The sequence below is a fragment of the Motacilla alba genome, chromosome 21 (genome assembly GCF_015832195.1).
Source record: "Motacilla alba alba isolate MOTALB_02 chromosome 21, Motacilla_alba_V1.0_pri, whole genome shotgun sequence".
In the NCBI taxonomy this organism is placed as follows: domain Eukaryota; kingdom Metazoa; phylum Chordata; class Aves; order Passeriformes; family Motacillidae; genus Motacilla; species Motacilla alba.
This window is the reverse complement of record NC_052036.1, coordinates 6195886-6211997: the sequence shown is the minus strand read 5'-3', so window position 1 is coordinate 6211997 and position 16112 is coordinate 6195886. Positions and strand designations below refer to the sequence as shown.

Sequence of the window (16112 nt, the reverse complement as noted above, 5' to 3'; positions counted from 1 at the left end):
AAGGGCTGGAGCTGGGCCAGGGGGGTTTGGGTTGGAGATCAGGAGAGGCTCTTCCCCAGAGGGTGCTGGCACTGCCCAGGCTCCCCAGGGAATGGTCCCAGCCCCGAGGCTGCCAGAGCTCCAGGAGGGTTTGGCCAGGCTGGGATTGTTGGGGTGTCTGGGCAGGGCCAGGGGTTGGGTTTGATCCCTGTGGGTCCCTTCCAGCTCAGGACACTCCCTGGTTCTGTGCAGCGTGTTTGGCAGGAATGGAGCTCCAGGAGAGCAGCTCCCAGCTCCACTGACAGGGCATCCCAGGGATGCTGTCTGGCTGCAAAGCACCAAGCTCACGCTGGCTCCCTGGGGTTCTGAGCAAGGAATTGGGATGCCTCAAGGTCAGTCCTGTGGTGAAGCTGGTGTTTCCCTCTTTCCCAGCCTTTTTTTTTTTCCCAGCACTGCCCTTTGCCTACCCCAACGTCTCACCATGGACCTTTAGGCTTGTAGGTTCTTCTCTCCATCCCCATTGCACAGCACAGCGAGGGCTCCATGGGCTGAAATTGCAGAGGCTGCTGAGTGTCTGCCCTCCCTAATTCACATTTTCTGCTAAAAAAGCCCAGCCATGAATTCCAGCACCTTTGGACTGCACACACTGCAGCACCTCCATGGGGCTCAAGGACACGCTGTTTGCTTTTCAGGAATATCACACTTCCCATCACCTTTTTAGGTTTTGGTTAGGGCAGCAAAGAATCATGGAATGGTTTGGGTTGGGAGGGACCTTAAAGCCCACCCAGTCCCACCCCTGCCATGGCAGGGACACCTCCCACTGTCCCAGGCTGCTCCAAGCCCCATCCAGCCTGGCCCTGGACACTGCCAGGGATCCAGGGACAGCCACAGCTGCTCTGGGCATCCTGTGCCAGGGCCTGCCCACCCTCCCAGGGAAGGGTTTCTTCCCCATATCCCATCTGAACCGCCTCTCTCTCAGTGGGAAGCCATTCCCCTTTGTCCTGGCACGCCAGGCTCTGGTGAAAAGTCCCTTCCCGTGTTTCTTGTCAGCTCCCTTCTGTTCCCAGCTGTCTGCACAGCCCTCTGAACTCTGGAGAGGCAGCAGCTCAGCACAGGGAGCTGCAAACCTCTGCTCCCTGAATCCCCGTGCTGCAGAGGCTTTGTCAACCCCAGCTTCTTGTGGGTTTTGTTCCTTTACTTGCAAAATGGGGTTAACTGTGGAATGTGGAAGGCAGGAATGTGTGAGGCTTTCAGGTTGTGTCTCCTGCTCAGACCAGGTGTCTGTCTGTGATGGAAACTCCTCTTGTTCCACCTGAGAGAGGGAAAATACCTCCCGTGTTGTTTTGCTGTGTTGGGCAAACAGATCTGCCTTTAAAGCCCCTCGGTGTGATCCAGCCCTGCTCCTGGGTGTGATCCAGCCCTGCTCCTGGGTGTGATCCAGCCCTGCTCCTGGGTGTGATCCAGCCCTGCTCCTGGGTGTGATCCAGCCCTGCTCCTGGGCACGCTGGGGATGCTTCATCCCAGCTTGGGAGCTTCCATCGAAGGCCTCACCTGGGGAATGGCAGGGCTGGGCGTGAAGGGGAGCGCAGACAGGTCTGGTGTGAGACACGGCCAGTGGGCATCCCAAAAGCACTCTTTGGGTGTGTGTGACACACTGCTGTGTCCCAGGAGGGGAGGGCAGTTTGGGGTGCTCATCCCTGTAGTGTCCATGTGGAGGTGGGGTGGATGTCCTGGTGTCCTGCTTGTAACAAAAACATTGCATCAGCGCCGCTGCCAAGTCAGCAGTGCGTCTGAAAGCCCTGGGCATCGATTCCAATCAAACCTTGGCCAGCCAGGCTGCAATAAAATGGGTTTTTTTCCAGTATATCTTTCTCTTTTTATGGCTTGAAAGTCTCAGCCTTGAGCTCATCTTTGCTTTAGGTGCAGGGTCTGGGGGCTGTTCATGATTTGTGTGTTTTTGTGGGGAGAGGGAGGTTGTGGTTGGTGAATCTGGGCTGAAGAACAACTTTGCTTATTGCAAAAATAAAATCGTTACACACCCCCCAAACTCATCCCTTGCCACTGCCCGGGGCTGGACAGGAGCCAGGTATGCCCAGGGGGGCAGGAGGCCAATGGCCCCTGGCTGGTGCCAGGATGTGGCACGTGGGGACAGGGTTAGTGGGGACATGGCAGTGCTGGGGGAGCAATGGACTCGGTGATCGTGTGGGGTTTTTCCAGCCTTACCAATTCCATGATTCTGTGACGGATGTGTGAGTGCTGCCAAAGACCGTGTCACGATGGAGAACCAGAGGCTGGAGTGTGAGCCCCCACAGCAGGAACACCCTGACCTTGACCTGGCTGTGCCTGGCTTCATTTTCCTGAAACTCCATCTTTTGTTCCCACCGTGAAACATCCACCCTGAGTTTGCAGCAGTGTTGGACCCGAGTCCTGCCTGGCTGTCCCACCAGAGATTGCCTGGGTTCTGTGGACAGCGCTGCGCTGGGGTGTGAATCCTGGTTGTTCCCAGCTTCTGGAAGTGCTGGTGATTTCTGAAGGGGGTCCTGTGTCCAGCCCTCGATGGATTTCTGGAAGCAAAGCTTACTTTGCTTTCCCTCTCCCTGGTTCCTGATCCTGCTGCCCCCTCCGCCTGGTTCAACAGGAGCAGGAAGGCCTCGAGGATCCTGCTCTAGGATCCAGTAGGTTCAGGTGGGATATTGGGATAAATCCTTCCTTGGGAGGGTGGGCAGGCCCTGGCACAGGGTGCCCAGAGCAGCTGGGGCTGCCCCTGGATCCCTGGCAGTGCCCAAGGCCAGGCTGGACACTGGGGCTTGGAGCAGCCTGGCACAGTGGAAAGTGTCCCTGCCCGTGGAACCAGATGAGCTTTAAGGTCCCTCCCAACTCAAACCATTCCATGATTCTGTGATTCTCAGTGCCCCCAAGTTCCCTAAGACTGGAAGGGGACTAGGAGCATCCTCAGCAAAGGCAAGAGAGCCCCAAATCCCAGAGACAGAGGAGGAGGAGGAGCCTGACAGCCCCATCCCGAGCGGCGCAGGGTAGGAAATGTCATTTTCCTGCTCCCCAGCTGCCTGGGGGCCTCAGGAGCTGCAGGAGGGGGATGAGCGCCAGGGCTCTCCCAGCCAAGGAAGCTCCAGCACTCGCTTTTTCTGAGGGACATGTGGGGACCGTCGCTTCCCCGGGAATGGCCCTGGGAGACACCCTGGGCACCCCCCGGGAATGGCCCTGGGAGACACCCTGGGCACCCCCCGGGAATGGCCCTGGGAGACACCCTGGGCACCCCCTGGGAATGGTGCTGGGAGACACCCTGGGCACCCCCTGGGAATGGCGCTGGGAGACACCCTGGGCACCCCCTGGGAATGGTGCTGGGAGACACCCTGGGCACCCCCTGGGAATGGTGCTGGGAGACACCCTGGGCACCCCCTGGGAATGGTGCTGGGAGACACCCTGGGCACCCCCCGCTGCTGCTCTGCAGAGACTTCAACCAAGTTATCCCAAGAGCCCCTAATGCAGCCCGTCAGAAAATTGGGAATTGAAGGCATCCAGGATGTTTGGGTGTTTTGTTAACAAACCCTTTCCTAAGATATCTCCACGTTTTTCATTGGTTATTCTGCTCGGGCAGTTGGAACTGGGCATTGGGCTGGATGGAAACCCAGAACTCGCAGGAGTTGTGTTTTCAGGCTGGTTTTTCAGATGAGCAGAAGTGAGCTGGATTTAGGTCGGTGGCTGTGTTTCCTCATGGTTCCATTATAAATTCCCTTCATTTGTGCTGTTGAACCCGTTTTGGTGACTTTGGGAGGTGTCAGGGTTGTAGGATCAGGGGATGCTGTGACATTCTCACAGGCTGTCCTCCAGACAATTCTCCACAGCTTTCCAAGAGCTTGTCCGGGAGCTCCTGTGCTCTCCTGATGAAGGGAGGGGTGACAGCAATTCCCAGGATCTCCCACTGTGGGTTTGCTTGGCATTCCCGATTGGGAATCCTTGCCAGGAAATCATCCTGAGCAGGTCTGAATGAATGTTTTTATCCTGTAAAGTTCATCCTCCTACAGCGGATGTTGCAGCAGGAGGAGCAGCTGCCTTTTCCCTTGGAAAAACCTCAATTTTCCAGCCTCAAAGGCTTCTGTTTGCTTGGTTGGGGTTATTCCGGGTTTGGGGGCTTGCAGGGAGTTCAGTTTGCAGATGGAACAGGATTTGTTCGCTGGGAGAAGCTGAGGTGAGGATAATTGGAACTCAGGGCTTGGCAGGGGCCGGCAGAGGGAGTGTGTGAGCCCGAAATCCTCATTTCCTCATTTCCTACTAAATTTAGGGGATTTCGGGAGCACGGGGCAAAGGGAGCAGCCGATTATTGCACTGAGCAGCTCCTCTTGTGATGCCGGGGCTTGGCAAGGCAGATTTTGGGTGGTTTGAAACAAATCCAGCTCTTTCAAGGGTAATAATACTGTCCAAAACCATGGAAATTCTCCAAATCCCTACATCCATAACGAGTGGAAGGGTTGGTGGATGGTGGAGATTTTGGCTTTTTTCATGGCTTTTTGCAGGGGTGTTTAAGGATTGTCTTTTTTTGGTGTGGAAAGGCAAATAGAGAACTCCCAGGAATTGTGTTTTCAGACTTGTTTTTCATTTGAGCAAAACCAGGCTGGATTTTGGGTCAGTTAAGTGTTTCCTTGTGCTTCCATTATAAATTTCCTGCATATTACTTCATATTTATTGAAATTTTATTACACTTTGGAGCCATTTATGAGGTTTTATAATAATAATAACAATAATAATGATGATTTCCCTATGTACACCTCAAGTGTGGTGTCATGAAACTCTGCTTCCCCTTTTCCTGTGAACCCCACACGAAAAAGCCCCTCAAACCCCAGCTGCCTGGTTTGTATTCCTCCAAAAAATCCAGGATAACCCCCCACATTTTCATTCTGGGTTTCAGTGCATTCATTTTGTGGGAAAACAGATTCAGCAGGATTTATTTGTAGGTTGCTGTGCTGTTTGTGCAATAAATCCTGCTGTGTAATGTCACACTGCTGCTTATTTTTGAACTGAAACCTTGGAAAAAAATGAGCAGGAATCTGGAATAGCAAAGGGTCAGCTGATCACTGGGCTGGGAGGAATTCCTGGGATCTTGGGACCTTTTTATTACAGAAATATCAACCAAAATTCAGCTGCAGTGGTGCAGTTCCAGGAAAATGGAGCAGTAAAAATGATGCCACTTGGAATTTTTTCCCCAAGTCCCTAAACCCACAGTCCTAACAGGCAAAACCAGCACAGGGAGGTTGTGCTGGCAGAGAAATGGTGGAATTCTCAACCTTGCAGATGGAATTTAGGAATCCTTTTTTTTTCCTGGGTGACTTGAATGGAAGAAAAACAATTTTGTGTTGGAAAAAAAAAAAAAAAAGGGAGAAGCAGTTCTTCAAAGAAGCCTTGGAACTGCCTGTTTTGCAGGGATAAGGAGCGTCCATGGTGCCGGTATTCCTGAGGGCTCGCTCTGCACAGACAGGATATTGCTCATCCCACAGCTTCCCAGAGGCTGTATTTTCTTTTTATGGACTCAAATCTGCTTTTTTCCCCATTGTTGAGCTTGCCCAGCAGTTGATTTCCAAAAGGATCCGTTCCAGCTGCTGCAGGTTGGGGAGGACTGGAAGTGTTGTTTTATTTCATGGTGTTTATCCCAACCCTGAATCCCCTGGTTCCCACGGACCTGTCACTCCCTGTGCTGCTGCTTTTACAAAACATCGTGCTTGTCCTTGGAAATAGTGCAGGATTTTCCTCTTTTCACCCCAGAAAAGGTTTCAGGGTTTCTTTCAGAGCAAAACCAGGAGCAGGGAAAGCTGCAGGTGAAATCCTTGATGGCACAGCTGGGGAGACAAACACAAAAATACTAAAAACCTGGCAAGAATCCTTCCCACAGAGATAAGAGTTTTTTAAAAGGAAAAATGAACCGGTTCTGTCTGGTGGAAGAGGATTTTTATTTGAACTGGGGCAGGGAATCAGCCAGAAGTGTGGCTGTCCCCAGAGTGCCCCCTGGAGACGCTGGCACACGGAAGAAGCCATTCCAAAGTATGAGGAAGAGTCTGGAGCAGGTTCGAGACAGTTGCTGCCTTCCACCCCCAAATTACCACGAGGGCTTCTGATTGCCAGGTGCAATGAGATCCCTCTCTCCTGGCAGCCCAAGCCCTGGGCCAGCGGGGCTGATCCTCTCTCACACCTGGAATGTTTTATTCCCAGAGGAGCAGGCTCCTCCGCTGGTGTTTGGAGGGAGCATTCCTTGTGGCCTGTGGAAATGAGCGTTCCCTGTGTCTGCAGTGCTCAGCCTCTCATTGCCATTCAACAGCTTGCCCTTGGAGGCTTTTTTCCATAAAATCCATAAAAAGAGGGGGGGAAAGGGCAGGTCAAAAACCCTGCAGGTTCAAGCACTTCCTGAAGCAGCTGGCAGTTGTGGAGAAGAGGAGGCAGCTCGGGAGGGAGCCACCAGTGCCACCCACGCCTGAGCTTTGGGCTCCATGGGACCAGGAGAGGGGCCTGCAGGTAGGAAAAGCTCCTTGGACTGAGAGGGGATTTGCAGGAGCAGGTTTTGAGCAGTGCTTCAGCCCGGTGGGGTTATTTTTGCCTGCACTTAATATTCCTCGGCTGTTTGTTCCAGATAATTACTTTAGGAATAAATAGCAGGTTCTTAACTAATTTCAGGAGGAGAGAGAGGGAAAATGGAAGTGCTCTGAAAGGAGGAAGAGGATTATGAAATGTTTTGCCAGCTGGCAGGGAGGCAGCTTTCAGGAAAGGGCAGGCGGGTTCCATCGGCGCCGGCAGAGCTGCGCTCCCGCTGCCCTCGCAGCGCTTCCTGCCGTGCCTCCTTGCTCCAGCTCCAGGCTGATTCCTGGGGGCCCCAAAACCTTCCTAGTGCTGGGATAGCCGGGCGTTTCTCTGGGACCAGCAGGGCTCTGGGTGCAGAATATCATGGAGTGTTTGGGGGATGGGTTGGCGTTTTCAGGGCTCGATCCGATCCCGGAGTTAATTGGATCGCAGCTACTTTGGGATGAGACACAACTGCTAAAATCTCTTGGTTGCAGCTTTTTGAGTGCTCAGAGATTCATTTTAGCCCAGGTACAAAGTGGAGCCCAGCGTGATGCAAGCAGAGAGCACCTGGAGAGGCAGGATGAGGGAGAAAGCACCTCTTGCATCACCCAAAAATGCAGGAACACTCAGTTCTGCTCCTGGAATAACCAGTAAAACCCCAGGTGTGGGATTTTCCCTCATGGATCTGCTGAATAACTGGCAGCAGGAGCTGCTGGGATGCTTTACCTCTTTCTTACCAACTGCCTGGGTTATTTTTCCTTTTTCTGTATTGGAGCAGGGTTTTGGGACAAGGCTTTGCTTTGCATTCTGGAGGTGGTTATTCCCAGCCTGCCCTTCCAAACAAAATCCACATCCGCGGCAGGTCAAGCTTGGAGGGTTATTTTGACAGTGAGCTGTCTTTTGGGAGCTGGGTTTATTGCTGGCCTTGTTTTCCTTCCGAAAAAGAACACAGCGTGGGTGTGATAACTCTGAGGATGGTTATTCCTTATGTTCAAACGTTTAGGAAACAAGGATTTACCAAAGGAGATGCTTTGGAATATTTATAATATTATCAAGTGGCTTGGGAAGAGCAGACAAAACTCAGTGGAGCTTCTCCATCCTCAGATATGCTATTTGAGGTTCCTCCCACTGCTCTAAAATCAGCCTTAAAGATGATTTTTGTTGTTTTGTGCCTGGGATCAGCCTGCCGTGTTGGGTTATTCCCGAGCCTGCTTCAGAGGATCCAAATTGGGATTTACTAGCTGGAAAACACCTCTTTCTAGTGGGTATGGATTCCTGCACTTCCCATGGCCCTCACCAGCAGGATTTGGACGTTATTTAGAGCACAAATAGAAGTTGTTGGGATCACACAATGTCCTGACAACCCCCCGGTCCATCACCATCCGCAGGGTCCCACTGTCCCCGGACCAGAGGCAAAAACTCCTGCTCAGGGTTCTAGCAGGGCTTGAGACTGTGAAACTTCTGCCTCCTGGGGAGCTGCTCTGTGATCCCAGGCTGGGAAGGAGGGACAGACCCTGCTGCCCTTCTGTGTCCCAGCCTGGAGCACGGCCCCATCCCAGCCTGGAGCACGGCCCCATCCCATTCTGGAACACGGCCCCATCCCATTCTGGAGCACGGCCCCATCCCATTCTGGAGCACGGCCCCATCCCATTCTGGAGCACGGCCCCATCCCATTCTGGAGCACAGCCCCATCCCATTCTGGAGCACAGCCCCATCCCATTCTGGAGCACGGCCCCATCCCAGCCTGGAACACGGCCCCATCCCATTCTGGAGCACGGCCCCATCCCAGCCTGGAGCACGGCCCCATCCCATTCTGGAGCACGGCCCCATCCCAGCCTGGAGCACGGCCCCATCCCATTCTGGAGCACGGCCCCATCCCATTCTGGAGCACGGCCCCATCCCATTCTGGAGCACGGCCCCATCCCAGCCTGGAGCACGGCCCCATCCCAGCCTGGAGCACGGCCCCATCCCAGCCTGGAGCACGGCCCCATCCCGAGCAGGAGCACTGGCAGCACTGGCTCCATGCTGTGTCAGGATGGAAACCAGCACAGGCACTTCCCAGCCATAGATGTCTTTGCTTGGAAAAAGCCCAACCCTCCATTCTTTCATATTTTTTAGCACCACTCCACTTTTCCTTTCCCTCAGTCCCTGGGAACTCGTGCCTGTTCTGCGTGAGGCGGGTTCCTGGCAGCAGCAGCAGTGCCCCTGTCACAGTGTTTGGGTTCCAGCCTCCCCTGCCACAACAGTGACTCCAGCAGGGATTTCTGACGCGGGAAGCGTGTTGGGTTCTGCCATGGTTCCTCCCACAGACTGACAGCCCCGTGCGTTTTCCAAAGCTGCTTCATCAGGGAACCTGACAGCGGTGGGGACTGGGGCTGTCGCCTGTCATTTTCCTGGGCATGAATTGGTTGCCATGGAAAGCTTTCCCCCTCCGTGTCTCCACCACCTGCCTTTCCCACGGCATGGGAAAACCCTGGATTAATAACAGCAGCTCAGGTTATTCCTGAGAAATAAACCTTGTTTATAAATCAGGTCGATGAAATAAACCTTGTTTATAGATCAGGTCGATGACCCAAGTTGATGTGGTTTAACATGGGGTTTGTCACCAGCGTATTTCTGTATCAGGATATTTATCCTGCTAAGTAACCCATGTTAAACCCTTCAGTTCCTTGCAGCCAAATTTTCTGGGATTGTTAGGATTTGGAAAAAATAATGATAATATTCTTATGTTGGGGGATGTTAGGGAAAAGCTGTCTTGTCTTCCCTCTTGAGGAGCTGGTTTGCTTCCTGGCCTGCTGCAGGTTGGGTTTATCCTATGGACTGTGTGGATTTGTCTCCAATAATCCCGGTCAGTTCAGGGCTGGGGGAAGGCTGGGCAGCCTCTGCCTTGTGACTTGGGAGGAACGCAGGCTGAGCGATGCAAGAATGGGGAGCTTGCCCTGGTTTGGTCCTTTCCTCGTGCTAGGAAAGGATAAAAAGGGAATTTCTGGAAAAGGAAGCCCCATGTCATCCCCGGGAGCTGTTACTGTGGTTTGGGCTGTGGATCCAGGAGCACTCAGGGAGCTGCTGCTCCCTTGGTCTCCACCCAGCCACCCTGGAAAGGAAAAGTGCTGCTGCTCTGCTCCAGACAGGCTGTTTGTCTTGCAGCAGCAGGCTGGATTTAACCTCACACGGGGCCAGCTGCCCAAACTGGGCACAGCCACTCGTTAGGGTGGATTTATTTCATGACACTTTTCTGTCATCGGGGTGTCACCTTACACTCAGGATGTTGGGAATAGCTGGAGATACAACCTCTGCTGTCCCAGCCTTCCATCAGCAGTAAATCCTGAGGGGATTTGCTTTCCTCACCTGCTGCCAGCCAGGACTGTGTGCAGGTATTTCACAAATAAAGGGAAAAGGGTGGTGAAATGAGGCAGGGCATTTTTCCCCCCCAAGGAGTTGTTTGGGGTAAAACAGCCTCGCTGGCAGAACAGGTTCCACCGGGAGGAGGGACCGTAAATGTCACTGTGATCCTGTCTCACCCCGGGTGAGGTTCCACAGGGATCCTTTCCCCATCCCAGCTGGGCCCCACGGTGCAGGGCAGGGCAGGGCGATGTCTCCTCGTGCCCAGCGAGGGAGCAGCAGCTCCAGGGGTTTGGCTTTGGCTCTCTGCTTCCCACTGCAGGCAGCAGCAGCGTGGGGAGAGATGGGGTGACCTGGGAAAGCCCTTCCTAAACCCTCAGCTGCTGCAAGACTGCAGAACCACGTCCTGCACTCGGTGATTGCTGTGCCAGAGCCCTCTGGCGTGGCACACGGCTCTCGGTGCTCAGGTTCCTGGTGCTCCCTGTGACCTCCCTGTTGTCCCTTTTCCCAGCTGTGACGTGGGATGCCATGGCCAGCTCCTCGGACAGTGACGATGACGGGTTCATGGCCGTGGATGCAGAGGACGCCGCGGTGGAAGGGACGATGGAGCAGGAGGATGAGCCCCACGCAGAGCTGGAGGTGGAGGAGCCCAGGCCCAGCTCCAGATCGATGCTGGAGCTGCCAGAAGAGGTTTTGGAATACATCCTGTCCTTCCTCTCTCCCTACCAGGAGCACAAAACCGCCGCCCTTGTCTGCAAACAGTGGTATCGACTGATCAAAGGTACAAGTGATGACAGCAATTTCTTTAATTGTGGGCTTTGGAACCCAGCTCTTTTACCTTTGCCTCTTGTTTTCCCCTCAAACTCTGAAATCTAACTTCTATGAAATCCCACAGAAATCCTAACAGCCATGGGGTCCCTGGCTTTGCTCAAAGCGGGCCTGTAGCTGTGCAGAATTGAGCCCCTCAGCCTCTCAGGATAGAAAACCCAGAGAGGCTGTGAATTCCCATCCTGGAAGTGTCCAAGGCCAGACTGCACAGGGCTTGGGGTGCCCTGGATAGTGGAAGTGCCCTGGGACAGTGGAAGGTCCCACCCTTGGCAGGGTTGGAGCTGGATGAGCTTTGAGGTCCCTTCCAGCCCAAACTAAAACAAAGCCCAAGCCCCACGACAGAGCTGCTCCTTTGCTGCCTTTGGGTGCTCCCAGTGCTGCACTGGTGACCTTGGATTGCAGCCCCCTCCTCAGAGTCCCTGCCAGTGTCCCATGGCTGATGGGGCTTTAATTGCACTTCATTTGCATCTTGCTCAGTAATTAACGTTCCCAGAGCTGCTGCTTTCAACAGCCCTGGCTCTGGTTCTTACAGCTCTGCTGGAGATAAGTGCAGTTTAAAATCTGCATGAGTAGTGATGTGCATATTCCAGCTTCCTGGAAGAGTAGCCCAGAGACACAGATCCTTCCTTTGCCTCTGCACACTCATTCCAGAGCCTTGTGGGGGTATTTTAATGCTGGAGAGGTATGATACTGCAAATAAGGAGAGAAAATTTGGACAAGGATACAAGCAGAACCTTCTGCTTCATTTTATTTTAATGCACTGGGTGATTTCTGGTACCATTCTGTTGGGTGCACACTTTAATCACAAGCTTCATTTAAAAACAAGGCGTTTCAGAGGAGAGCAGTTCAATCCTAGGAAATGGGACAGGTTGCTGCACAAGGGGAACGTGCTCCTTCTGGAAAACAGGAGTGAGTGTCAGGTGAGGAATGCCCTTGGCAGATTGTGAGGTGCTGCCTCATTTACGGACTTCTCCTCATCTGAAAGATTGCGGGCATTTCCCACTTTGCCCAGAGCTGAACAGGCTGGGGGTTAAAAAAACACAGCCACCCCAGCAGGGACCATGGCCCAAAATCACTTTTTTTGTGCATCCTTTTGGGGCAGCAGCTGCCCACAGCCCTGGGGAAGGGCCTTTTCCAGATGCTGCAGCCCCCAGTGGCTGCTTGGCTGTTTCCTGGAAGGGATGCAGCTGGGATGGACAAACACTGGGATTCACCCCAGAGGGATGTGGGAAACATCCCTGGAGCCCAGGGAGGAGCAGCCCGAGGCACAGCGTGGCTTTGGGCTGTGTCACCTCTCAGGGGATGAGTGGTGCTGGGCAGCTGGGCCCTTCTGGGGCAGTTCCAGCCAAAAGAAGGTCTGGAACCACCACCTGCGAGCTGTGCCCAGAGAGGTCACTCGAGGTAAACAATTGATTCGTGTTCTCCTGGTTAATTTTTCCTGTTTGCCAGGATACATCTGCTGTGCACTCCTGGAGCTCACATTCCCTTTCCCGTGTGACTCTCAGGGATCAGCTCCTCAAGGACCCCAGGCTTTATTTTTTTATTTAAAAAAACCCTTCCTGCTTTGTATCCCAGAGTGAGATTTCTTGCTGGGGGTGTTCCTGGCACAGGGCTTGGGGAAAAACTCTTGGCAGGTTGTGGCATCCTCAGTGCAGGTGCCACCAAGTGTCTGCTGAGCTGCTGCTGCTGCCAGAAACCTTCTCCAGACCCTCTTGTCTCCTCAGGGAGCAGCCTCTGGCCCCTCCCAGCACCCTCACACAGAATTAGCAGCAGCCTTGGAGCATCCCTGCTGATTTTTATCACTGATATCTCCTCTCCGATTTTTTTTCAGATCCCTGGCCAGTAACTGCATTCACACTCTTAAAAGTTGATTATTGCACTGAGGTTCCTCAAGGGAAGGGAAGCTGCCCCTCGGGGTGTGCTGAGGGAGCAAGGGTGCAGCACAGAGGGCTGAGCACAAGCTCTCCAAAGCATCCCAGTGCTTCCTTCCTTTCCAAAGGCTCTGCTTCCCGAGCCGGCGCTGCCGGGATGTCGTGACCCGGCCGGTGCACGCTGCTGACTTCCACATTTGCAGAGTTCCCTTGTCTTTATTCCTTTAATCCCCTGCATTCCCAGCGTGTTTCTAACCCAAACACTGGGCTTTGCAGCTGCTGTCACCGGGCAGGCACAGTTTGTTCCCAGCTTTGCTGACGGTGTTGTTGGTGTTGTTCTCTCCCCAGGTGTGGCCCATCAGTGCTACCACGGCTTTATCAAGGCAGTGCAGGAAGGGAACATCCAGTGGGAGAGCCGCACTTACCCCTACCCTGGCACCCCCATCACCCAGCGCTTCTCACACAGTGAGTATCCCTGGAGTGCCCTGGGAGCTGCCTCCCTGCAGGCTGGCAGTGCCATGCCCTGGAGTCCCCATGGGCAGTGCCATGCCCTGGAGTCCCCATGGGCAGTGCCATGCCCTGGAGTCCCCATGGGCAGTGCCGTCCCCTGGAGTCCCCATGGGCAGTGCCATGCCCTGGAATCCGAATGGGAGCTGCCTCCCTTGGGATCCGGCAGCGCCATCCCCTGGAATCCCGCTCCCATCGGGGGCTGGCAGTGCCATCCTCTCAAATCCCAATTGGCAGTGCCATCTCCTGGAATCCCAATGGGAGCTGCCTCCCGCGGGGCTGGCAGTGCCACACGTGCCTCCCTCGGGGCTGGCAGTGCCACACGTGCCTCCCTCGGGGCTGGCAGTGCCACACGTGCCCCCCTCGGGGCTGGCAGTGCCACACGTGCCTCCCTCGGGGCTGGCAGTGCCACACGTGCCCATCGCCGCCGGTGTTCAACCCACGGCAGTGTCAGCACTCAGCACAAGAGCAGGGATTTGGGAGCTGCTGGTCATGGTGGGCTTGTTGGTCCTAGGAGATGTTGATGGAGTGGAAGGGGGGTGGGATTGTGGCTTTCTGGTTGTGCAGGGATCTTTGTGCAGCTCCCCAGGCTGTAAAACTCTCCCAGCTCCTAGTGTGAGCCCTTGACTGAAACGTGTCTCCAAGTGCCACATCCAGGGATGGTGACTCCAGCGCTGCCCTGGGCAGTCTGTGCCAGTGCCTGACTCTCATTCCATGAAGGGTTTTTCACAATATCCAACCTAAATCTCCCCTGGCACAGCAAGGGCTCTTCTCCCTGTCCTGTCCCTGTTCCCTGGGAGCAGAGCCTGACACCCCCCCCACCTGTCCCCTTCTGGCAGGAGTTGTGCAGAGTCACGAGGTCCCCCCGATCGTCCTTTTCTCCAGGCTGAGCCCCTTTCCCAGCTCTGTTCCCATCTCTGGACACGCTCCAGCCCCTCGATGTCTGTCTTGTCCTGAGGACCTGGAGCTGTCCCCAGGATCTGGGCCTGAGCTTTGTACCCTCCTCAGAACCCCTCCCTCAGCCCCCGCTCTGTCATTGCCATCAAAGCCAGTGGGTTTTGGGAAGTGCAGCACTCAGGGGTGTGCCCCAGCTGCTGGCACAGGTCCTCTACATCTGTGAGGAAAACCGGGAATTCTGCAATGTGCTGGGCTCAAATCGAGCAGAGCTGCAGGTGGATTTGCTGACAAAAGGGAGCAATTCAGTCGATAGCACCACTCAGTGTTTGGGGGAATTCTTCCCCTGCTTCCAAGATTCTGGAAGAGAAAAGATACCTGAACACAGTGCCTTTGAGGGGAAGATTTTGAAATAAAGCCTGTTTATTGGAGTGCAGTAGCACTGAGCTGCCTCAGCTCCAACAAAAAAAACACCACAAAAATTCCATCGTGTGACTTCAGCACGGGGTCTGAGCCCTCTGGGGGACAGCTCTTCCAGGAAGCAAACTGCATTTTTCTGAGGCAAGATAAACACGGTGCAAGCCCTGCCATTCCAAGAGCAGCAGGCATCACATTTTCATCTTCCCAAGCAATAATTTATGAGGCAGCCGCTGCGCTGCCTCCTGCCAAGACAAGTCCGGGAGACGCTGCGGGGAGCTCTGGTGAAGTCATTGTGCTCTGCCGAGATACCCTGGCCTTCCTGAAGGATGAAAAGGCTCCGCGGTTCACAGCTCATTTTTAGCAACGTTAGTGAAGTGCTTATTAACGACTTCACATTTGTGTGTATTTCCCTTCAATTTTAGCGGCGTTTTGCGACTGCTGAGTGCTCAGGCCAGCTAGAAATTGCCTGGAAAAGGCTCAAAGTTGCCCCAAAGAGCGCTGTGTGCTGTTTCCTTTATCCTGCTGCCTGCCACGGGCTTCCTGGCTGCAAAGTGAGTTGTCTCCCTAAATCCACTGCCCTCGGAGCGTGTAATCCGTATTAGCCTCGCTCAGTGACAGTGGCCCTGCTCTGCCCGGCCCCGGTGGCCACGGCAGCGTTATTAATGCACTTTGTGGGCACAAAGCTAATCTGGATTAACTTGTTTGCTGACTTAAACGGATTGGTTTGTGAGCAGTTGCCCAGATCTGCAGCCTCTGCTTTCCCTGCAGCAGCATTCCATGCCCACAGGCGAGATTCCAGCCTTGAAGCCAAGCTACAAATCATCAATTCCGGAAAGTCAAACTCTGAACTGTCACCTAAAATCCCACGGGATGACGGTGAGCTGAGGTGGAGGCAGCAGGAGTTTGGGCAGTGGGGAGGGAGCAGGCAGGACTCACCAAGCCCTTCTTGAGGGATGAGTGATTTGCTGGTTTTTGTGGGAAGACGTCACCGCCCAGGCACGAGGCAGTGCTGCCATCAAAGCTCTGTCTGGGGCTCGCTCTCGCTTCCAGGAATTATTAGAACTGTCCCAGAAGTTCTCACAGGGAGCACAAACGGACAAGGAGGGGAATTCTAAGCAGCTGGAGGTCAACCTGTCTGCTCTCAGGCCTGAAGGGAGGAATGGCAGAAGTGCTTGATAAGGAATAATGAATGGAAGGCTCTGCCGTAGGGAGGGAGTGCCTGCCAGGGATCACACTGCTGAGAACAAACTGGACGGGCTGTCGCTTTTCCAGAGGCTTTGACTGGAGCTGCAGAACTGCAAGACGTGAAGCATCAATAATGCTGGGTGTTTAGGGGCAGAAATCCCCCATGTTTGGGGTTTTGGGGTGATGTTCACAGGAGTCACCGAGCTGTTTGATGGATGAACCTGCGAGGTCATAGCAGGGCGATGAGTCACGGGGTGAAATCACTGCCCGCAGTCGCAGTCGGAAAAAGATGTCAGGAGGCTCAGGAATGCAGAAACGGAAAAGCAGCAAAGGAATGCCGACCGTTGTGCCAGGGATATTGATCCTTTGCTGGAGGAGTGACTAATTTTAAGCACTGATTTATTGTTTTTGTTTCCAAGGAGCCTGGGGTTGGTGGCACCACCGGGATGAGTAATTACAGCAATTTGTGGGTTTGACGAACCCTTTGGGAGCGGTGAGAGCTGGAATGTTTGTTTTACAGGA

At 54.1% G+C, this 16112-nt stretch overlaps 1 protein-coding gene across 1 annotated transcript in view; it reads left to right on the top strand.

The window, feature by feature from the left end:
* The window catches only part of FBXO42 (F-box protein 42), a 46704-nt gene that overhangs the window by 5920 nt on the left and 24672 nt on the right, over window positions 1–16112 (top strand). The window contains exons 2-3 of the mRNA XM_038159635.1: window positions 10397–10666; window positions 12933–13049. Coding sequence (XP_038015563.1) covers window positions 10414–10666; window positions 12933–13049 — 370 coding nt within the window. The 5' untranslated portion in view covers window positions 10397–10413. The remainder of the gene's footprint in view (window positions 1–10396; window positions 10667–12932; window positions 13050–16112) is intronic.